We start from the raw sequence: 24,607 nt of genomic DNA, 5'->3' as shown, positions 1-24,607 counted from the left end.
AACGAAGAGAAGTGAAAAGCAAGGAGAAAAGGAAAGATAAAAGCATCTGAATGCAGAGTTCCAAAGAATAGCAAGAAGAGATAAGAAAGCCTTTTTCAGTGATCAGTGCAAAGAAATAGAGGAAAACAACAGAATGGGAAAGACTAGAGATCTCTTCAAGAAAATTAGAGATACCAAGGGAACATTTCATGCAAAGATGGGCTTGATAAAGGACAGAAATGGTATGGACCTAACAGAAGCAGAAGATATTAAGAAGAGGTGGCGAGAATACACAGAACTGTACAAAAAAGATCTTCAAGACCAAGATAATCACAGTGGTGTGATCACTCACCTAGAGCCAGACATCCAGGAATATGAAGTCCAGTGGGCCTTAGAAAGCATCACTACGAACAAAGCTAGTGGAGGTGATGGAGTTCCAGTTGAGCTCTTTCAAATCCTGAAAGATGATGCTCTGAAAGTGCTGCACTCAATATGCCAGCAAATTTGGAAAACTTAGCAGTGGCCACAGGACTGGAAAAGGTCAGTTTTCATTCCAATCTCAAAGAAAGAATGCTCAAACTACCGCACAATTGCACTCATCTCACATGCTAGTAAAATAATGCTCAAAATTCTCCAAGCCATGCTTCAGCAATATGTGAACCATTAACTTCCACATGACCAAGCTGGTTTTAGAAAAGGCAGAGGAACCAGAGATCAAATTGCCAACATCTGCTGGATCATGGGAAAAGCAAGAGAGTTCCAGAAAACCATCTATTTCTGCTTTATTGACTATGCCAAAGCCTTTGACGGTGTGGATCACAATAAACTGTGGAAAATTCTGAAAGAGATGGGAATACAGACCACCTGACCTGCCTCTTGAGAAATCTGTATGCAGGTCAGGAAGCAACAGTTGGAACTGGACATGGAACAACAGACTGGTTCCAAATAGGAAAAGGAGTGTGTCAAGGCTGTATATTGTCACCCTGCTTATTTAACTTCTATGCAGAGTACATCATGAGAAACCCTGGGCTGGAAGTAGCACAAGCTGGAATCAAGATTGCTGGGAGAAATATCAATAACCTCAGATATGCACATGACACCACCCTTATGGCAGAAAGTGAAGAGGAATTAAAAAGCCTCTTGATGAAAGTGAAAGAGGAGACTGAAAAAGTTGGCTTACAGCTCAACATTAAGAAAATGAAGATCATGGCATCCAGTCCCATCACTTCATTGGAAATAGATGGGGAAACAGTGGAAACAGTGTCAGACTTTATTTTGGGGGGCTCCAAAATCACTGCAGATGGTGATTGCTGCCGTGAAATTAAAAGACGCTTACTCCTTGGAAAAAAAATTTATGACCAACCTACACAGTATATTGAAAAGCAGAGACATTACTTTGCCAACAAAGGTCTGTCTAGTCAAGGCTATGGTTTTTCCTATGGTCATGTATGGATGTGAGAGTTGGACCATGAAGAAGGCTGAGCACCGAAGAATTGATGCTTTTGAACTGTGGTGTTGGAGAAGACTCTTAAGAGTCCCTTGGATTGCAAGGAGATCCAACCAGTCCATTCTAAAGGAGATCAGTCCTGGGTGTTCTTTGGAAGGACTGATGGTAAAGCTGAAACTCCAGTACTTTGGCCACCTCATGCAAAGAGGTGACTCACTGGAAAAGCCTCAGATGCTGGGAGGGATTGGGGGCAGGAGGAAAAGGGGACAACAGAGGTTGAGATGGTTGGATGGCATCACCCACTCAATGGTCGTGAGTTTGAGTGAATTCCGGGAGTTCGTGATGGACAGGAAGGCCTGGCATGCTGCAGTTCATGGTGTCACAAAGAGTCGGATATGACTGACTGACTGAACTCACTAACTGATCTGTTTGAGAAGTTGAATAAAAGAAGTCACAGCATTTAGGGATTTCCTTCTTACCCCACCATCTCCCTTCTTTAATGGGCATATACTCAGGTTAAATCCCATTACCATATTATTCCTTTTAAGATGTCTAGCATTGAAAGTATAGGGTTATTTTAAGACAGAAAGAAGCAAAATGTATAGGAATAAACAATATCCAGTTTCTAGTGAAGGCAACATTAAGTTCTTATCGAGGTTAAAGAAACCTAATTATTTACCTTTGTCTCCCTCTTTTCAGAATAATGGTTTCCTTCTTTAGCTTTCTCCTAGATAGACCAGTATAATTTTTGCAAATAATTTTTAAGATTACAAGCTCATGCAGTTTGATGTGATGTGTTCCAGTTTATTGCAATTGTTACTCTTTGCCACTCAGATTTTCCTACATTTGACTGTTAGAAGCCTCATCACCGTGGCTTCCTCAAGATCCGACTCTGTAGCCCAGGGAACTCTGCTCAGTGTTAATGGGGCAGCCAGGCCGTGAGGGGAGTTTGGGAGAGAATGGATACATGTGTATGTATGGCTGAGTCCCTTGCTGTTCACTTGAAATTGTCACAGCATTTTGTTAATTGGCTATATTCCAGTCTAATATAAAAAGTTAAAAACAAAATAAAGAAAAACCCTGGTAATGCCCGAAAGCCTCTTTGCTTGCTGGTATGGCGAGATGTTCCATGTTTATTTTTCACATTTCCTCCAAAAAACCTATAATCACCATTTCTCTAGGAACTTTAAAGATTTTTTTAAAGCTTTTTTCTCTTTTGTTAACATAATCTATAGAAATACCCACAATACAGAAAGCTGAAAAAATCCTTAAGCATTTTATCAATTTGAATATGAATATATTTATTGCAGAAAAGGGTTCTAATGTTAACTCGAAGTTAAAGGGTTAGATAGGTGTCAGCTAATGAGACCACTTGAAGCAGTAATTCAAGACTCAGGGCAAATATATTGTTCCATTTCAAATTAGATTGCACACACTGGCCCTCTGAGCTGTTAGTTTCTCTAACCACACACGTACATAATAGAAAAGAAAATGGAAATCAGCAAAATTATTGCTAACATCTTTGTGCTGTGAGCAGTAAGAAACCAGGGAGTTTTAAATATTTTTAATTTTATGTTCAGCTCATCTAGATGGTTCAGTTTTATCTGCCTGTCCCAGTTTATAAAAGACACAAAGGGCAGGGTAGTTAAAAATCACAGAGTTAGCCTCTGCTGAGGGCTGTTGGACAGATGCAGAATAATTTGTGACGTAAACTAGACCATGGTACTTTTAGTATCTCCAACCCCCTTTTTTTGCTGTTTTTATTGCAGAGTTCTTGGCTACACTTTCTTTAGGCTAATTGAAAGTACTTGTAACATTGATTTATCTGCATTATTTACACTGAAAATGTTTCCTTAAAAATCTCTTGTCCAGGTACTTCCCTGGAGGTCCAGTGCTTAAGGCTTTGCCTTCTGGTGGGGGTTTGATCCCTGGTTGGGGAGCTAAGATCCCACATTTTAGCCTTTGTGCCAAAAAACAAAACAAAAAAAAAACAAACCTTAAAACAAGTTTGTAACAAATTCAGTCAAGACTTTAAGAAGGGCCCACATAAAAAAATTCTAAAATAGGAAAGATCTTTTGCCCATTTTTGTACCAAAATTCAAATTCCATCGTACTGATACACAAGCCAGCATTTTCCTTTCAGCAAAGTTTCTGTTATAAACAAGATACAGAAGAGAGATTGGCCAAAATGAACCTCTAGAACTGGTTTTATCTTCACACCTCTGATCTCCTCTTGTCATATCTCGGCCAAGGGCATAGCCTATTTAAGTGAAAATAGGTATGTTCATATCTGTGTCTATTTCTAGATCCTGTCGCTGGGTCAAGTCCAGAGATAACATTTGTAGTTTCATTGGGAAGAATTTAGTCTTCTTATGTCCCTTTAGTCAAGCAGGGGGAAAACCAGATCACCTCTTTCCTGAGAGAGCCTTCCATACATCTCCATCTCTGAGACTGCACGGAGGCATTATGTAGCAGTTGGCTCTGATACGCTCGCACAGACACAAATTGAGTCTGACAGGACTGATGTCTCCTGGACTTGCTGTCATTTGAAATGCTGGCGTGAGGATGGGAGTGGTGAAAGGGGGGCAGGGGAAGAGCTGATTCCTTTAGCACTTTTGCTATGAAGTTTGGAGAATTTTAACATTTGATAGCAGTGAACTGCTTGATAAGTTGTTTTCCAAATGAGATTGATAACAATAGCTGATTTGGAGCAGCTGGCTAGCTTTTGGTTTCAAGTATGTGCATTTTAATATACAATTTGATTCTTCATGCCACCCACAAATCTGTTGAAAAGAAAGAAAAAAAGGCTATCTAGTGGAATGGTACTTAGAATGATTCACTCCTTTCCTTTTGGTTTTGTATTTCTTGCATTCATACCATTCATGTATAGCACTGAAAAAGTATCTTTTTAGAAAAAATTTTATTCTCGTGCTCAGTTTCGTAAAAGACGCACTATGGTATCTGTATTGCAATTCTTTTTTAAAGTACAAGTTATTTTAAGTTTCTAGGGTATTTCTGGCTATCTCTAGTGTCTTGTCACAAGTTTGTATGTGTCTCCACATATTCCAACATGCAAAACTTAGAGATAACCATTTCATGGGCAAACATGTTCTGATTGTCTTTCTTAAGTTACTCTCACAGTGAAAGGAGAAGGCGATAATGTTGAAAATGCTTTCTTTCTTTATTAAGAGCCTACTGTGTATAAAATGTTGTGTTCAATTTACTGAAGGTTCTGTAGGAACTATTATTTATTACCTAAAGAGCCATACTTCCAATTGTTGCTTGGAGCCAGTCAGTCATCACTTCCTCTTTTTCTGTTCCCACCAGGACCACCATCACTCTTATGGTCTGTGTTACTTCTTACTTGTGACTCTTGATAATAGTGTTCTGTAAATCATCCCACATTCAGCTGTCACTTAATCTTTTCAAAGCTTCATTCTGTATTGTTCTTCTCCAAAGCCTTAAATAATCCCCTTTGTGGTTTGCTGCAGAAAGGCTGGTAGACTTAGGTTGGTATCCATGGCTCTCCACGATCTGCTGTTTTTTAAGCCTGAGCCATTGTGTTTTGCCTCATCCTCTTTTGGTTTCCCAACGGATCCATCACACCTATCCTGTAGTGTCAGTGTGGACCTGGGATCAGCTGCTTCAGCATCTTTCAAAAACTCGTTAGAAATGCAGGTTTCTGGACCCCCACCACAGACCTACTACATCACAGACTCTGTTGGGAGGGTGCCTTGGTGTAAGCATGCCAGGTGGTTCTGATGCATATTGATATTTGGGAAGTCCTGATCCAGGCCAGTCAGGTGACTCACCTTTGCCAGGGTTCCTTTTTCACTGCCCTGCTTTTTGCTTAGAATTCCTGGAATGCCTTGCCTTTCTTTTGGTAAAATCCTGCCAGTACTCCAGGGTCTAGTTGGAGACACTGCTTTTTTCCATGATGTCATTCCTGCTCCCTGTATTCCATGGCATTATTAGGCTTTCCTCCCTGGCACTAATCGCTTATTAACCTGTACTCATCATCCAACGTACCTGGCTTATTTTCCCTCCTAAACTGGAAAATCACAGAGGGTGGAATCTGACTCATTTGTGTATCTTGAGATGCACAAATGAGTAGCAGTTCTGATGTTTTGCACGCAGTAGGCTCTGTAAAAGTAGTCTGTGGCTTATTGATTTTACATAGAGGATTGAGAAAACTAAGCCCTTGCCCAGGAGGCATATAAACATCCTGCTAAATCAAAGTGGCTTATGCTAGCTATTGTTTTGACTTATTGAAGCCAAACTAGACCTAAATGTGATGTGTCTTTAGGGAAGAAGCCAAATGTGCTGGTGTAAAACATTCTAACCTCTACTGTTTAGCTGGAGAAGTTGAATTAACACTGTCATTTCACCTGGTGCCAAAAAAGCAACTTCCATTATTCTGCCAATAATAGACTTTTATCCTGCACGGTGGAGCGTCTCTTAAATCTTACACATAACATTGATGTGCTTTCTTCCACCGATGTATTCATGTAATATTTCCTAAGATGTGACAGTTTCTTCTCATAAAGCATTGCCCAAAAGGTGGCCTGAGCAGAGAGTAAAATTCAAAATGGTTGGCTTCAAGATGACCTGAACATGGGAATAAGATAAGCTTGGGCTGCCTCATTTCACAAACCAGGTTGTTTGTTTCCTAATACAAAGGCATCACGGTTACAGTTTATGGGCTATATACAGTGGTTTGCGTCTCTCATGGTGGTGGGATGGAACAAGGTGAAAAGAGTGAGGAGTCTAAGTGTCTTTGTCTTTCTCCCCTTTCTTCTACCGCCCCCCTCACAGGCTCTGAAAGTGTTCCAGCTGAAATTTCAGATCAGGCTGACTTGCTGCGGCTTCTGAGGCAGTGATTCCAAGCTGCCAGTGTGTGCTGGTGCCAAGCTGCAGGATGGTGCACATAGCCAGGCCATTGCTGCTGCTCCTTGCCTTCTTCCTCCACGCGGATGCTGAGAGTAAGCCATCCTCCCCTTCCCTGGGGGGCTGGGACCATAATGAGTGGTTTTGTTTGCAGTTGGCACCATGCTCAGGGCTGCTGAATATGTTTCCTTTGGAAGTAAATCCTGAGACACTGTGGGATCCTCCTTGGCTACCAGCCAGCCTTTCAGAGAGATTATTGATGTGACTTCCTTACCATTTCCTCTCTTGCTTAATGCCCTTTTTCTTGTGCATCTAACTGCTCCTACTGTTTTGGCTTTTTTTTTTTTTTTTTAATACTCTTACCAGCCCAGTGGCAAAAGATACTATGAGACCAATGATAGAACACAAACTGGGATTAACCAGTTGTTGGTGCCAATAAGTAAACATTGCTCAGACTCATTAGAAATTTCTTTAGTTTTGTGGCTATGTCTATGTTTAGAAAAATGCACAATGTCACATTGAGCCCAATTAAACTTCCAAGCCCTTGTAGCTGTCATAGCAGCTGTTCTAATGTACCGTTTCCGACAGCTGTCGTGGAGTACAGTATTCAAACAAATCAAGCAGAACTGACAACTCTGTGGCTGGGTGAAGAGTGTGGAAGTGTGAGGAGAATTCTGTGGCATACAGACCCCAAAGTTTGGATTATGGGACTCAGTTTGTGAAGCCAAGATTGTGGTCAATTAACTTGCCAGTTAATGAGACTGTCATATCTCCTTTGTAATTCAGAAGTCATTAGACCTACCTTGTTTACTTAATGTTTCTTTCTCCATCTGTCCTTTGGCTTTTGGGGAAGAGACAGTCCTGGAAAAAGGCACGTCTGGCTTGCATTCACCGACATGTCTGGTTCTTGCTAGTGGTTTAGCTCTTACGAGAGTTGACCATTCTCTTTGGAGTCCCCTTGGTACTATCAAAGTGTGTAACATCTGTAGTCGTTAACTTTTACTTACACCGACTATTTCAGATTAAACTTGATTCATGTTAAAGATGTTTCAAAGACAGTGATCCTGCGTCCTGTTGGCCCTTACCTATTAATTGCATTTCAACAAGACTTTCCTCAATAGCAGCCAATTTCTTTGTTTAAATAGGGGCTCTAGTTTTTAAAGAGAGCTTTCCAGGAGTGAAAGGAATATTGCTAATGATAGGATACATATGGAGCATACATGTTTTAAGCACAGCGTTCTCTGGTTAATAATGTATATAGTCTCCTAATTAGCACTTGGGAGTGCTGGTTTAAGGTGAAGCCAAGGAATTTCTACTACAATGCCAGCAAATAATTAACTGGGAAAAGACCCAAATGAAAGACGCTTGTGTTATTTTAAAGCCGTTTATGTCAAAACCTATTTTAATATTGAAATCTAAATTTAGTGTATTAAAGAAATAAGGCATATGGATTTATTTCTCTGTTGTGGCTAGAGTGAAAAAAAATAAGTTGTTCTACAGTTTTTAATTTTTGGCAAAAGCATATTAAGACCGTGGGAATTCACTTTAATATCATATCTTAGAGATTTTCTTAAAGTTACTACACCTAATTATCATATATCCACGAAGTTATCATTCTAGATAAGTAAGCATATTCTTCTACTGAAAAGCTTTGCTTTTGCTTAATTCTCTGGTGAAAAGTGGCAGACAGATACCAAGCATTGAAGAACAAGTACTTTTAAAATTTAAAATTATCTTTTAAAGACAGTCTAGTATTCCTCCTCTTGTTCTCCCTCTTCTCTTTCTCTTCTACTCTTTCCTCACATTTCTTATCCAGTAGAATCTTAAGCAAGAAATTACAAAGGCCTGAGTAAGTGATTATTAGTTACATTAAGATATTTACCTTGTTATATATATATGTGATGCCAATTTTCAACCTCAAGATGTAATCTGGAAAATAATCCTTACTCGCTCACTCTTCCCTTTGCACTACAAGGAGGGGCAGGCTTCTTCTTTGCCAAATTAATTTTGTTTCGTGTTTGTGTCTCCTCAACCTTACTTTAGGATATTTTCCCTTTAATACATTCTTTTACCATTGTTGAACAGCATATGTAACCTGAGTATTCCTGGGGAAACGAAGAATCAGCCATGGTTTTTCTTTTTTTTTTTTTTTTAGGTACATTGTAAAAGAAGAAAGAACATCCCCTAGTAATCTATTGGAGGATATTCATGGTGCATGTAAACACATATAGAGCCTGAGATACAATTTTAACCACTAAGAATGTTTAAAGAACAATGGATAAAATAGGATTTAGACTGTAAGCCATTAAATTGTGCCATTAGCATCACTTAAAACACCGAAAAAAATAAAGATAGAAGTTACAATGAAGAAAAAATTGATTCTTCACCGTCGTATAAAGATGGTATTTCTCAGGCTTGTATTACCTGGGCCACTAATTTGTTTCTCTATGATTTCTTTAGAATATCTAGCTATATTTTTTCCCTCTTTCCTAACTGTATTTTATATTTGTACAAGGCATTGGAAGTTATATTTCAAAATTTAATAGTAGCTTGTCAAAGCCATTCAGTTACTATGGAATAATTTCTTTTTAAATATTATTCTCTTTTGAAGAAGGGATGATATGTTAGGTTGGGAGTGGAAAGCAGCCACTCTGGTGAACTCTCTTAACTCTGTGTGTTCAACTCCCTCCCTTTAGAAATGATTAATTCCAAAGAGCCATGAAGTTAGGCTTATGATCTGTTATGTGGAACACCAGAGCGAAGTGCTGGTGTGATGTTGCATTTAGAAGAGCTCTCGTGAGCCTTGGTTCAAACCCAGGTTGAAGAATTGTGATAATATCCCTTTAGCAAAAATTTATAGTTTTTGCAGTGCCTATGTAAAGTGCCTGGTCAATCTCCACTATTATTTTTAAAGACTACACGTGTGCGTGGATCCTATTTCTTTTTGTCCTAGGTGTGTAACACTTGAAATGTTGTCGCTTATTGCTTCTTGAACGCACATACACATGGTAGAGCTGTGGTCTCAGGGAAGAGTCAAGTCTCTCTCAGTATTAAGAGTAGCCCTTCTGCATGCCAGGCTGACCAGTTTTCTGTCGTGGTTTGACTGAGATCAGTTTGGTGTTAATATGCGTGCAAATTCTAGATGAATTTAGAATATATTATATTAATATAATCCTGGGGTAAATATCTTTCTGTTGGTTCAGTTTTCATAATAGTTTCTGATAATTTTATTTAGTATTAGTTTGCTATTTACCAGTCATTTTTTTTGTTATTTAAACTAAATGCAGACCAAGAATCCGCTGTTAAATCTTCTTCTATAAAACTGATTTCACTACAATGAAATCATTTACAGTCTAGACCTGAGTTTATGCTTTTTGGCCACTGCCATTGGACGTGAGTGTTACTGGATCTTTATTATAAACACAACTGTCGACAGATGAATTCCTAAAACGGTTTAGGTCATCTTTTTCCCACTGCTTTTTGCCACTTTGCTGTCTCAGATGGTGAACACACCCTCATTTTCCTTCTTGCTGTTAATGAACCTCCCTGTAGTCCCCAACAACTTGCAGTACTTCTGTCCTATATGAAAGCAACTAGGTTTCTTTTATCCCCCCTCTGGTAGTGTATCTCTCTGTCCAGTGTAACTGGATTATTTCTTTGACATTAGAGAATAGATTGACAGCGGTATTGTAAGATGACCATTTCTTCCTTGCTTGTTTTCTGTGCTACTCAGTAAAGTAAGCTCTGAAACCAGAGTCTGGTTTTAAATTCTGGCTGTCCTACTGTAACCTGGAGCATGATGCCTCGTACTCTTTGCCTCAATTTCCTATCTTAAAAATGTGGATGGTGAGTGATGATGGTGATGGCATAGAATAGTGCCTTCTCAGGTTTATTGAGGATGAAATGAATTAATGTAAAACACACATCAGCAGATAATACACAGTAGATACTTAATAAGTGTTATCTATTACTATTCAAAAACATTCAGCTAACATTTTTCATTGAGTACTTGTGTTTAGGTACTGTGCTAAAATTATTTAAATTTTATCTACAGATTATCAAAATTTGGATGATTGATAAGCCAGATAAACCAGATTTTCCTGCAGTGTGTTAAAGTCCCCAGCTTGCCTCTCTGTTTAAAAAAAAAAAAAAAAAATCCTATACATAGGCAACTCTTATAAACACTGTTCCAGGAGTTAATCTGAAAATCAAGAGGGAAAAATTTGAAGCATATCTGCTTTTTCAAGCTTAAGATATTACCAGTTTAAAATTAATTTGGCTTGGGTCTAATGGATAATGGAAAGTGTTTCCATCTTCCTGTTTTGTTCCGTCCTGTAATGAATTTTCTTGAGCTGCTCAGAAGGAGGAGCTGGAGATATTTACTCTAACCAAATACAGGAATATATGGGCCCCTGGTCTGGAAAGTTCGAGATGGAAGTAAACACAGTAATGAAGAGAGTAAGTGGCTTTTGATATGGCCAGAAATTATTCTTCAGGAAGAAAACTAAAACATAGGAAAATGATGAGTTTGAAGGGCAGGGCGAATGATTCCTTTTGTATTTTGCAGAAATTACTTCTGCAAAGAAGCCTAACTCAAGTACTTAGATCACCAAAATGAAGTTAGGAATGGAAAGACTGTCTATTTTCTGTCATCAAAATGTGTTCCTTCCAGTAGACAGGGCTATTTCACTGAGAGTATTCATAGCTCATCAGAAATGTCCTTTAGTTTTTATTTTGGATTATGAGTGTTTATGTATGTATGATATATGTATATATGCTTGCATGTATTTATGTATTTAGGTCACAAACCGTTTAACGATCTATTAAAATGTATTAATTGCTAGGGATGATGAAAATGTTCTAAAATTAGATTGGGGTACTGATACTAATTGGATATACAGGTACAAAATACCATTGAAGTAGGACATTCTGAATGGGTGATCTGTATGTCTGTGAATCGTATTCCAGTAAAGCTATTTGAAAAACAAAAGGTAAACTGCTGCTTAGCACAGCTCTCTGGTTAGATTCCCTTTGGTGTATGTCACCTGAATAAAAAGTGTACTGGTTCCTTGGGCCAGTTAGAATAGACATGCTCATTGACGAAAGCAGGAAGAAAGCCAGTTCATTTTCCATGCTTATCAATGCCTTCCTTGTTTTCCTTTTCTCTGAATTTGCAGAGATGTGACAAAATACAAAAACCCTTACTGCTCCCTCCTTCCTCCCCTCACAATAAAGTAGCTAGCTAAATTAGCACCATCCAGCTGTCTGCAGCAAGAAAAGTATTCCAACTATTTCACTTATCCTTTGCAGAGTTTTCTGTAGCTTTCTCAATTAATTGCTCCCAGCAGAGCTGTACCTATCTAGTAAGGTTAAGAATATGTCACACAATCAACAAATGTGTATACTTCAAAGCATTTTATTGTGTATAGAGGGACTTGCTTTATTTTTAGTCCAAGATAGGACGTATTTGTTATCTCTGATCTCTACTTGTGATGAGGCCCTTAAGCTTGACAGATGGAACAACATCTGAGATATTTGTGAATTGCTTCTTGTTACTGCTCATAGCCTGGTGATATTTGACTATACCGTTTTGTGATTCCTTAATTTCTTTCCCAGGACATTCTTAGTTTCTTTAATTTTCCTCACGTAATTACTATTTACCTGATAAGTTTGATCTTTTTGGGAGCCTCCACTCTTCTGCCTTTGTGGTCCTGCTTCAGTAAATTCAGAGAATTCCCAACCAGGGTCCATCTTGAAATAAAGAATTAAAAGTACTGGTGCTTGGGTGGAAATAGATTCTCTTACATATAATTTTGCTTTTTCTCTTTCCCTTACCTTGCTTTAGATTTATTTATTCATTTGTGATGCAGTGTGTATGTGTGAGAGAGAGAGAGAGCACTAGTGAGTGAGCATGTACTCCATGGAAAGCTTTGTGTATAATGGTGGGGATACAAAGATTTAAAGAAGTGTGGTTCCACATCAACTTGTAATCTTCCTTTAGATTTCTTAGCTCACTTTTCAAAACTCTCTCAAGCAGCACGCCCAAGCTTTATCTCCAGGCAGGAAGTCTTTCTTAAGAATATAGACTTGGAAGCCGAATGTGCTTAGTTGCTCAGTGAGGTCCAACTCTTTGCGACCCTATGGGCTATACAGTCCGTGGAATTCTCTAGGCAAGAATACTGGAGTAGGTAGGCTTTCCCTTTTCCAGGGGATCTTCCTAATTCAGGGATTGAACTCAGGTCTCCCGCATTGCAGGCCGATTCTTTACAAGCTGAGCCCCAAGTGAAGCCCTGTGTTCAAATCTTGCCTCTGCTGTATAAGTGTTCTGACCATGTGCAAGTTACAAGTCTGTAGGCCATTTTCATATCTGTAAAATGAAGATGAAAAATGGCATGCATTCGATATGGATATCTTAAGGATTAAATAGAGAACTGCTTATAAAGTATTTTGAAGAATAGGCTTAAATATTCACTAAATGTCAGTTGCTGTTGTGCTTTTTTCTCATTGATTTGCATCATTTCCAAATTAGAATCATATGTATGTAGATCTAAAGATTTAGATCAATATTTAGAACATTGGTGATCCCATTAACTTCATAATTTGAGCAGTATCTTTTGAAACTGTAAATATGTATTATTATATATACAGTTTTGCCACCAAAAGGCATTGACTGATTGGTACATTCATGTATTTAATACTCCCTTTAATGATTATTTATTGGACATATTTCCTGTGTCAAGTGTTGAAGTAACTACTGGCTAAAAAAGGATGAGGTAAAGAAATAGGATCCTTACCCCATAGAGGGATGATTAATCTCAAAACTTTTATATGTTCAGTGATAAATATTATGAGGGAAGAAAATAAGGAGGCTAGTGTCTCCACTATTCAGAAGAGTAATAAAAAGTTTCTGAAGCAGTGATTTATTTTTTTTTGCTTATTGTGAAATAATTTTAGACTTGAAAGAAATTAAAATTGTAAAGTATTTTCCATGTAGACTTCACACATATTTCCCCAGTAATGATGTGTTATATAATTGCAGTACATTATCAAAATCAGAAAGTCAATATTAGCACAAGACTATTAACTACAGGTTTTACTAGTTTTCACATCATTTTTTTAAAAAAAGATGTAGTTCTATTAAAGAAGATCAAATGCATAGCTCTTAGGGAATGATTTTTGAGTTAGCACTTGATGGGTGAATAGAAGTTAACTAAACTACACCTGAGGAGCTGTTAAAGTTCAAGAAACTTTTATATGGCAAGACAGGGACAACCTACTGTATTCTGGGGACTTGAAAGAATGGATGTAACTGGATCCCAGGTGGTGAGAAGGAGGAAGTAATCAAATAAGAATATACAAGTAAGCAGGGCTGTCTAATGCGAGGCTTTAGAACTTGTTCAGAATCTTGGGTTTTACTCCAAGGACAGCTGGAAGAGGAACAGAAAGATGTGAAAAAACAGCAGTGTGATGGGAGCAGGGATGGAAAAGTCTTTGGAGCCAGGCCAGCAAAAATGTCTTTGAGATCTTTGAAGAGTCTTGTTGAACGTTAAAAGATGGGAAGCAGGACAGAAGAGTGATGGCAGTTAGGAAGACCAGATGGCCTTGAAACTGGAAAGAAAAAAATTAGTTGATTTTACTGAGATATATTCTTCTAAAACTTGAACCAACAACAGATTATCATAATTCTGAGTGAAAGTAAAAGCTAATGAGGGACATGTAATTCTTTATTTTTAGCATGTCCTTTTTCTCCTAAATACATCATTGCTCATAATTTCTCTTTTTGGTTGTTCAGACAATTTTATTTAAACTTACCTTTATGTTAATGTATTCGTAAAAAAAAAAAGTACCTTGGAATCCAGAATTAGTGTAAAACTGTGAATGAACTTTAAAACCTTACTAGAAAAGGTATTTCAATTTAGTTTTTATTCTCTAACGAAGTTTTTAAATTCACTTTACAATGTGATGGATTTTGTATAGTCACAACATAGTGTTCTGACAGTTCTTTTATACTACAGTTACTAAATGTGACATTAAAATACACTAAGTACTTATATTTTCATATTTAAAAAGTAGTACATAGTACGTTACTTTTGGGCTATAAGTGCGGGAAGTAAAAGGAGCTGATTAAATGCATTCCAGTATTTTCTCTCTTAGTTTTTCCTTTGTTTGTTATTTTTGCTGAATTGCTTCCCTGTGGCTTAGCTGGTAAAGAATCCACCTGCAATGCAGGAGACCTGGGTTCGATCCCTGGGTTGGGAAGATCCCCTGGAAAAGGGAACAGCCACCCATTCCAGTACTCTGGCCTGGAGAATTCCACGGATTGTATAGTCCATGGGGTCGTAGAGTCGAACATGACTGAGTGATTTTCATTTCACTTCACTTCATAAAGGAGTGAGAGAAAAATAAATTGTGGTTGTTTGTTTACCACAAAAAATTGCAGACCTTAAGTTCTGCATACCATTGACCAGATCATTAGAACTATCTGTATTATTTATGCAGCATGGGACTTTTTATTTTTACCTAAAGACAGATATTTTTGGTAATGACAAACATGCTTTAAAAAGAGCCTGTTTTTTTTTCTCGGTACACCTTTAAAGATTTTTAACTTGTTTTATATCTGGTCAAGTTAAGATTTTTGTGAACCTCATTTTAATTGGTAACAAAAGTTTACAACTTGATTTTCAAAAATGTTACTGCTGCTGCTGCTAAGTCGCTTCAGTCGTGTTCGACTCTGTGCCACCCCATAGACGACAGCCCACCAGGCTCCCCGTCCCTGGGATTCTCCAGGCAAGAACACTGGAGTGGGTTGCCATTTTTTTCTCCAGTGCGTAAAAGTGAAAATTGAAAGTGAAGTCGCTCAGTCGTGTCCGACTCTTAGCGATCCCATGGACTGCAGCCCACCAGGCTCCTCCGTCCATGGGATTTTCCAGGCAAGAGTACTGGAGTGGGGCGCCATTGCCTTCTCCAAATGTTACTGCAACCACCTAGTAATAAAAATATTAGCTATTAAAAAAAAAGACTAAGGGAAGGCATTCATTGCTTTCAGCTGTAGTGATTTTAGGTTGTTACAAAGAGCACCTCTTTAATGTCTATGTGTATCCTTTAAAAGTAAATTTAAATCACAATGTTTAGTTTAAAATTAATGTTTAATTCAGTAAATGCCTACTGTGTGCCCCAAACAAGCCGCAGCCTGGTTCTTGTTATCACAGAATTTACACTCTCGCTGGGCAGGGAGGAGAGAAGCATGCAGCACAAGGTTATGAACAAGAGATAAATGAACGGTGTGACTTTGATAGTTATAAATGCAGCAGAGATAATGAAATGGGGTGATGTGCTGTGAAAGTAAGGGGGGTATTAGAGGAGGGGACAGGGCATTGCTTCATTTTCTATCAAGGAAGGTGTTGCTTAGTGAGAAACAACACTTAAGCTGAGTGATGGGAGCCACTAGCTGTGAAAAAGTAGGGTTCAGGGCATCCTGGCAATTAGATCAGTGATTCACAAAAGCCTGAAGAAAGAAGCCTCCTATGTTCAAAGGAAAAAATAAGGCCCAAGGGTCTGAGGCACAGTGGGTGGGAAGGCAGGACAGCAGGGTGGGGCTAGACCATGTGGCCCTGTGGGCCTTAAAAGGTGTTGGATTGCTCCAGTATGTGGGAAACACATGTGTTCTTGGGATATCTATCTATGAAACCTTAGTTGGGAACACTGTCCTCTACTGGGACAAAGTAAATGTTTCTTTCTCAAATAGTTCATTGAAGGGATGGTGCAATCTCTGATTAGGTTCTAAATTCATTTTCTAATAAGCTCCTCGAATGAAATTTCCTTTGTGCTATCCAAGTAGACTTTGGACACTGAAACCTTTGGTTAACAAGAGCAAAAATAATCTGCTTTTAGCTCTGGCATAATTTGTTTTTCTTTTGAAGCAGATGATATTTCTGCATTGGAAATATGCAGTGAAGTCTACACTCCATCAATATCCAGAGCTGGAGAGGACTAAGGAGGTACATATGAAAACAGAGCTTTTTATATTGGAAAGTGATGGCCAGCATACCTTTGCAGGGAAGAAGGGAGATTCTATAGGCCTTTCATCTATATGGTTCCATTTAGTTAAGAACCATGGTGTTCATTTGGTAAAGAATCTGCCTACAGTGCAGGATACCTGGGTTCAATTCCTAAGTTGGGAAGATCCCCTGGAGAAGCAAATGGCAACCCACTCCAGTATTCTTGCCTGGAAAATCTATGGACAGAGAAGTCTGGTGGGCTACAGCCCTTGGGCTCACAAGAGTTGGACACGTCTTAGCAACACCACCACCACACAGCAACAGGATTCCTAAGTGACTCCTGTAGGGAAAGTGTGTCCTCTATATAGATGAAATAATTTTAATTCACTTTTTCATGGTAAATTTATTTTATTTGAAGGAAATCTATTGCTTATGTGATTTAACATATTGGACTTAGTTTTAAGCCCAGGGGAGTTATAGGATAATAAATTAAGGATTATTAAACTATAACTTAAATATGTTTTCTCTAAAATAGTACACAGGGTTAGCAACCAGATATGGCTTAAATTCTGGTTCCTCTGCTTACCTTGAAAACTTTTCTCAATTCTTCTGACCGTCTGGGGATGCTCATGCTTGTAAGCAACTCTTACAAGTTGCTGTGAGATTCAAATGAAATCCTTTATGCAAAGTGCTATGAATACCTGATGCATGGCAGGTATTCAATAAAGGTTCATCTTTATCCCATTTAGAAGCCAACTTGCCTGATGTATGTATAAATCAATTATCTTGCATTTTCTCCTAGCTGAGATGATTTTCAGCTCAAGGAATGAAGCAGTACCTTGAACAGCAACAAATGAAGCATAATAAAAAAAAGCATCCACGTCATAGATTTGTTTTATAACTTATATGCTGAACTCGGTTAAATCTCTCCTTGCTATATTTGTGCCATCAGTGTAGCCCGGAGTTTGTCAAGCTTAACACTGTTGATGTTTTGGGCTGGGTGATGCTTTGTGTTGGGTGGGGTTTGCCCTGAGTATTGTAGAATGTGTAGCCACGTCCCTGGCTTATTCCCAGTAACAGTCTAGCCCCTGTTGTGACAACCAGAAGTCTTCAGATGCGGCTAAATGTTCCCAGAGGGGCAAAGAGACCCTTGGTTAAGAAGACTAATAATGTGTAAGTGCTGGTGCAGGATGGGCTTCCTTAGTGGCTAAGACTGTAAGGAATCCGCCTGCAATACAGGAGACTCACGTTCAGCATCCGGATTGGGAAGATGGCAACCCACTCCAGTATTCTTGCCTAGAGAATCCCATGGACAGAGGCACCTAGGGGGCTACAGTGCATGGGGTCGCAGAGAGTTGGGCACAACTGAACGACTAGTACTTTTCACTTTTCTGGTCCAGAATGCTGGTGCAGAGAATAGAAGAGGGAGATTCTGCCCTTCTAACAGAAGGGGGAAGTTTTGTCAGAAATATGTTAGGCATTTTGTGAGGTCTTGAAATCAGCTCTGCAAACTGATAAAGCTAAATGTGATTTCTGTTTAATATCTGTATAACCAGGAACTGATTGCCTAATTTCTTTATGTGTCAATTTGTTATGTAGAGTATTGCATGATAATTGTAGTGTTGCTGTGAAGATTAATATTAACCAATATAAGGTGCTTAGAACTATACCTTACACATAGTAAGCACTAAATAAATATTAGCCATTGTTATTACATCAATAAGTTTCTTTATAGTATATTAATTTTGTTAATTTATTATTTTTATTTTACTTTGTTTTAGTAATAAAATCCACTTTATCTCATAGCAGTGATCATGGAAATACCATCCCCTTCTATAATTTTTAAACATTTTATATCTTACCTTATTCCTGAATACTGTAGGAGTAGGGAGGATACCTTTTATCATCCGCAGTTCAGTTCAGTCGCACAGTCGTGTCCTACTCTTTGTGACCCCGTGGACTGCAGCATGCCTGGCTTCCCTGTCCATCACCAACTCCTGGAGCTTGCTCAGATTCATGTCCATTGAGTCAGTGATGCCCTCCAACCACCTCATCCTCTATTATCCCCTTCTCCTGCCTTCAGTCTTTCCTAGCATCAGGGTCTTTTCCATGAGTCAGTTCTTTGCATCAGGTGGCCAGAGTACTGGAGCTTCACCTTCAGCATTAGTCACTTCTCAGAATAAAGAAACCAAGGGTCAGAACAGATGACTTGCCTGGAGCAAAAAGATGAGAAAGGTGATGGAGAAAGCCCTAAAATTCAGCTCTCTTGATGCTTTGTCTGTCGAAGAGGCAGAGTGATTAAAAAGAGCAGGCACAAGGACAAAATGCTTAGTGACCAGAAATCTGGACAAGGGGACAGAGGGCTGTCACCACCAAGGGAGATTTCAGAGGCCCATCTCCACTGCAGTGGTGCTGGGACTTCATTCATAGCAGAGCGAGGATTCAGAATCACGGAGGAAAGGTTACACCATACCCATAGTTTATGCACTGTGTAAGAACTAGAGAACCATTGAATGACTTTTAGGAAGGCTTCTGTCCTGTTTGAATTAAAAAAAAAATACTATCAATTTGGAAATGTTTGCATCTGTGCAACTAGTGTTTTATTATAAAATGATTTTCACTTATCATTAGGCTTCCTTGTTGCTCTCATCTGCCAACTTGAATTGAAATTGTCAGCAGTAAGTTCTGACTTTAAGCATGACTTTAACCACCGTAAGCATGGTGTGATCATCTTCTTAGTCATGTTCTAGTAGATAGGAAATCATGGACAAACTATTCTATAGCTCCTCTCAAGGTGGAGTCAGATTCTCCTCGCCTTGAATTGGGCTTGTTTCCTTGAGGTGCTTTGACGAATACAGTGCTGCAGCCAAGATGCTGTACTTGTCCTAGGCTTGACCCTTTTAAGTCTGGGAGCTTCCATGTCCACTCTGTGGTGCCTGGAGTCATTGTAGAAAGATGCCCAGCTGCTTTGCTGGAGGGACCCCATGGAAAGAAAGAACTGCCCAGAAGGCCTGCACATATTGTGGCCTTCCAGGTATTCTAGCTGGAGCCCAGCCTCCTCCTGGTGTCATGAGAGTGATCTCAAATGAATTGAGTAGAACTACCCAACTGAAGCCTGCAAGGCAGAATCCTGGGCAGAGAAATCTTTGTCTTAAGGAAGTTTTGAGGTGGTTTGAAACACAGCAATAGGTAACTGGAATGCTAGTGATTATTGTCAACAAAATGAAACACCTACCAGCTTTAGGAACTAGCTTGGACCTGCCATTTATCCTTTTTTCTCTTCTGGCTCCATACCGCAGATGGCATTCTAAATAACAAGTGTTTAACGGTAGTCCTTTCTTGAGGAGATGAACATGTTGATATACACTAGTTAAAGCCTGATCTAGTGGTAGACTTCTGAAACCTTTCCACATTTTTGCATGCCTTTTGACCAGAGGTCGATGAATGGTTTTTGTGAAGGACCATATATAGTAAACATTTTTCTTTTTTTATTTTGTGAGCCAGGCAGTCTCTGTGACAACTGTTCAACTCTGTGTTAGAACAAGAAGACAACCACAGACAATTCATAAATATGTGGGAGACGTGGTGTTACAGTAAAACTTTATTTAGGTACCCATGCAGTGAGCCAGCTTTGGACTGAGGGTCATGGTCGTGACCTCTGCTTGTGCCCTTGCACACAAGTTCTCCTCTAAAAATAGTGGGACTAGAGAATATTTATTAGCAGAAAACTTTGTTTTAACCTGGTGGGATTAGTCAGGGGAAAGCGATGTGTTTGGTTAGTCTCTTTTAGCACTTTACTTTGTTAGTAACGTTTATTGGGAGCAGATTAATTAGAATAAATGAGTTCAAGGAGCACGTCTCTTGATAAACAGAGATGTTTAATAGCACTTAACCTTTAGAATTTATGCAGAATAAGCTTTGCATGTTGTTGTGCTTTATGTCTTTGGGGGGTGCTTCAGGTACTCAGCTGTTTAGTGCCACTTCAGATTGTAAACTCCTGACAAATGAATAATTTATCAGCTGTGGGATAGTTTTCATTGCACTGTGAGCCTGACATTTGGAGCTATGAACATCTTAGGATAAAAAGTGTTGGGAAGTGTTATGTTTGATGGGAATGTTGTAACACGGTCTGTAAAGAAACAGGTTTGTAATCATGGGTATTGAAGCCTGATACTGGTTTCATAAAGGCAAGCAAAAGCAGAAATATCATGGTGAATTTGATCACTTCATGGATGCTTCTAGTATTGATGTCCTCTGTACCATCTCAGCACTCATAAATCAAAAGCAAAATAAAACTCTTCACAAGAAAGCACCATTGATCCAGCAGCAATGCTCGGAAATAACACTTTGATCCACACTGTCATCAGGTGGAAAGGCCTTCATAGGGCATGGAGAGAGGGCAGTTTGCAGTTGATAGCAATTGGAATCCCTGACTTACTTGGGAAAATTTAAATCACCAGCTACTGCCAGTTTGTCCTGGCAGCTAGTAGAAGGCACAAGTTTCTGAAAATGTAGGAAGGGCCTAACCATATTCTCATAAGGATTGGAGCTTGTTTAGAGTTGCATGAAGAAAGAGTACTAATTAGATTAGACAGAAATCTTGGCTGAATAAGAAGGACGATGAGTAATGGTTAAGTCTGTTCAACTATGGAGTAAAGTCTCAAGGGAAAGAATGAGATCCCCACCGCATGAATCATTTGAACTAAGTGGCAGAAACCACCGTGGAAAACTACTGTTTCTGAAATAATCAAGACTACATCAGCAAAAGGATATAAAAAGATCATTTAGCAATTGCAAATCACATAATTCTTTTTGCATTTTAATTGTACTGATTTGGAATGAGATAGAAACAGGAAGGGTATTATGATAATTATAATAAAACAATTGCTTGTATTCTGGGATCTGTTCCCTCTGGAGAGTTTTCAGTTTAACAAATGGATCTGACACCACTATTGGGCAGGGGATAAATTGGCTTTCTTTCCTTTGGTGTATTTACTCAGGCCACTGAAAGTAAAAGTTGCTCAGTCCTGTCCAACTCTGCGACCCCATGGACTATACACTCCATAGGATTCTCCAGGCCAGAATACTGGAGTTGCTAGCCTTTCCCTTCTCCAGGGGATCTTCCCAACCCAGAGATCTAACCCAGATTTCCCACATTGCAGGTGGATTCTTTACTAGCTGAGCCACAAGGGAAGCCCAAGAATGCTGGAGTGGGTAGGCTATCCCTTCTCCTGTGGATCTTCCCGACCCAGGAATTGAATCTGGGTCTCCTGCATTGCAGGAGGATTCTTTACCAGCTGAGCTACGAGGGAAGCCCACTCAGGCCACTAGGCTCCTCTTTGTGGCCTGAGAGAAGCTTTCACACATTACTCACAGTCACCAACCTGTTTAGCTCAAAAAGTGCTTTCCGTTTTTCCAGCTTTGCTAGTATTCTTCCCCTCTCCCTTTCTGACCTAACAGCTTTGGCATTGCAGATCTTACCTACTCTTTCAGATCCATCTTTTCTGCTGACTTTGGCCACTCTTACAGGCCCACTATGTCCCAGGTAACTTATAGGTAAGAGGAAGACTGAGCTAAGTCACTGCTCTCAGAATAGTGGGGGAGACATAAAGAGATAATTACAACATAGGGGGCTGTGTGCAGTAGTAGACACGTGCATATGGTGTTGCCAGCAGCAGGCTGTTGGAATTTGTAGTGAATGTGAACAGAGATGGTAGAGACAGAAACATACCGGAGGGTGTTAAAGCAAAGCTAAAGAGCTTGGAGCTTGCCTGGTAGATCAGTGGTTCTCAACCTGGTGATACTTTATAATCACTGGGGATAAAATATAGCTGTCTAGGGCCCACACTGAACATTTAAATCAAAACATATGAATTTAAGGACCAAGCATAGTTTGTTTTTTTTTTTTAATGTTCCCCAATTGATTCTTAATCCCAGCTTAGCATTACCAGCTAATAAGGGAAGCAGTGAAATGTTTTAAACTAGAAAGTGATGTGGTCTAAATTGCATTTTTGGTAGGTCACTGACAGCTGTGTAGAGGATGAACTTCAGGGTGAGTTGCTGTAAAGCCAAGCAGGATAAGAGTCAAGATGGTGGCTATAGGATAAAGCGGGGCCAGATACCACATTTATTTAAGAGGATTAAAAACTTGCAGGATTTTGTGATGGATTGAACTTGGTAAGTACAGAGTGAGTCATAGAGGAAACAGCTAGAGAGAAGTAGCCAAAAAGTATGCACTTCTTTGTGTATTTCTCTTCCACCCTATCCCTCCTCTGCCAGTGCATCTAATGCACTGTATTATGATACTTGAGTTTCTCCTAACAGTTATGATAGTTGCCATATTTTTTTATTCAGCCTTTATAGACAAACTAAATCTGAAATTGTCTAAAATTTCCACTCTCTATGCACAGGGAAAGTGTATTTACTCATCTCAGATCCTGCCTCTTTTCCTCTTCCCAAAACTGAGCCTTGAATGCAGCCAACGGTAGCAAATTCAGTTCCCATAGTGACCAGTCTAGTAAAATTCATATGGAAGCAGCAGTTTAGCTCTTTGGAGAGGCTCTGCTGGATTTCATGAGGGAAGCAGCCACCCAGCCTCTTTGTGCCGCATGCATGCATGTGCAGGGCCTTCTGATTTTCCTAGAGAAAGCTGAAGTCCAGATTTATAGGTGAAGTAGCCCTACTTTTCACACATTTAAATTAAAAATCATTAAGTACCAGTAACATAGAGGCCAAAGGAAATGGGGATGGATCTAGTCCAGGGTCAGAGGTTTTCAATCTCTGTGTTGAGTCTGCATAGACTTTTGTAAAATAGAAATGAGAATTTCTAAATCCCAAGAGTTTCCAGCCCTTTCAGTGGTTAACAATAGCAGAAAATGGTTAAAAAGCAAAAACTTCCAGAAGGTGGTTAAAATAGCAAAGCATCAGCAGCAAACATTTGGGCTGATTCTGTTTGTGGAAAGTGAATTAGAGAATGGATTCCATTACCAGGTATCTCACACTGAAATATAAAGCAGAAGGGCAAATTTAAAGTCCTTTAACTGCAGTTATATAGATACTTCTGGTGAATGTGAATTGAGGACAATGAATTATTCATTTCAATCCTCTGGTCCCCAGTTTTGTACATTCTAAGGAGGCCAGGTTTAAGGACCTCAGGTGGTCCCTCATCACTGGGGGCTGGAGAGAGAGGCCCCCGCGCCATCCTCCTGATTTCATCCATCCCCTGGAGTCAAGCCAGCCTGGTTGCTGGAGCTTTTTTCCCTCAGGGGCTGCTCTGGCTACCCAGTGTACTGCTTCTGAATGTTTAAGGCTAAAGAGCAGTTGAGCAGTTGTTCAGCCAGTGAATTAGCATTTCAAAGGCCTATGCTCAGAGGACACTGCCCAAGTGAGCAGCTGGGTGGAGGCCGATGAGTTTACTCATACAGTCCTGTCTGGGTAATACGATATTTCTGTGAAAATGACTGTCTCTTTGTAGGAAGACTAGGGATGTGGTACTGGAAGTTTTTACTTTTACCAATTTTGATGGAATTCTTTCTAGAATGTACCTTGCCCTTCTTCATATTAAACAGATCCAATGAAGTGTGATTGTTGCTTGATCATTTGAGTGATACTCACTAGGAATATTGATTTTTCTATTTCCTTCTGTTATATTGAAATGCCCTGAAGAATTATGGTGGCATATAGTTGGCCAGACTGCTGCATTTTTGTAGGTCCATATATGTTTTACAATTTCATTCTGAAGAAATATGGTATAGTGGAAAGGCATTAGCTTCTAAATAAAAAGATAAATGGCTTTAGAACCTGCCTTTTGCTGTTTACTAGGTGGGTGGTCCTGGGGAAGTATATTAATCTCTCTGAGGGTAGTTTTTTATTCAGTTAACATATATTCTGCCCCTGCTACCTGGCAGCAGGTTGCAAGTTGCTGGGAATGTGGTAGTAAATAAGAGGAACCCATGCCCTACTGTAACTTCTGATCTAATCTTAGGTTTCTCTTCTGTAAAACAAGGATAAGAACCGTATCCTACACTTGTTTCATGGGGCTTAACTGTGATAATGTGTGTGAGGTACCAGGTAGTGATTAGGGGCTCATAATTGGTAGATATAGCTGGAGGATTTGCTTCTCTCTCTTGTGCTTATTTGTCAGTACCATCCAATTCATTACCTTAAATTTACACAAAGCTATTTTCTTCCAGAAATCTTTTTTTCTTTTTTTTACTCTCACATTGGAATTCACAGATGTTGTTCAAGTCTTGAAGTCTGAGCTTCCTCCCTTTCTCCTTTCTGAATGTTTTGCGTG

General features: G+C 39.3%; 1 protein-coding gene across 40 annotated transcripts in view; it reads left to right on the top strand.

The window, feature by feature from the left end:
- The window catches only part of PTPRD (protein tyrosine phosphatase receptor type D), a 2,474,579-nt gene that overhangs the window by 2,020,328 nt on the left and 429,644 nt on the right, over window positions 1-24,607 (top strand). For all 40 annotated transcript variants that reach the window (XM_060410987.1, XM_060410960.1, XM_060410965.1 and 37 more), the window contains one exon: window positions 6,242-6,408. In XM_060410987.1, the coding sequence (XP_060266970.1) occupies window positions 6,345-6,408 (64 nt within the window). In that variant the 5' untranslated portion in view covers window positions 6,242-6,344. The remainder of the gene's footprint in view (window positions 1-6,241; window positions 6,409-24,607) is intronic.

The sequence above is a fragment of the Ovis aries genome, chromosome 2 (genome assembly GCF_016772045.2).
Source record: "Ovis aries strain OAR_USU_Benz2616 breed Rambouillet chromosome 2, ARS-UI_Ramb_v3.0, whole genome shotgun sequence".
NCBI lineage: Eukaryota > Metazoa > Chordata > Mammalia > Artiodactyla > Bovidae > Ovis > Ovis aries.
The sequence above is the reverse complement of the archived record's forward strand: the minus strand, read 5'-3'. Positions and strand labels throughout refer to the sequence as shown.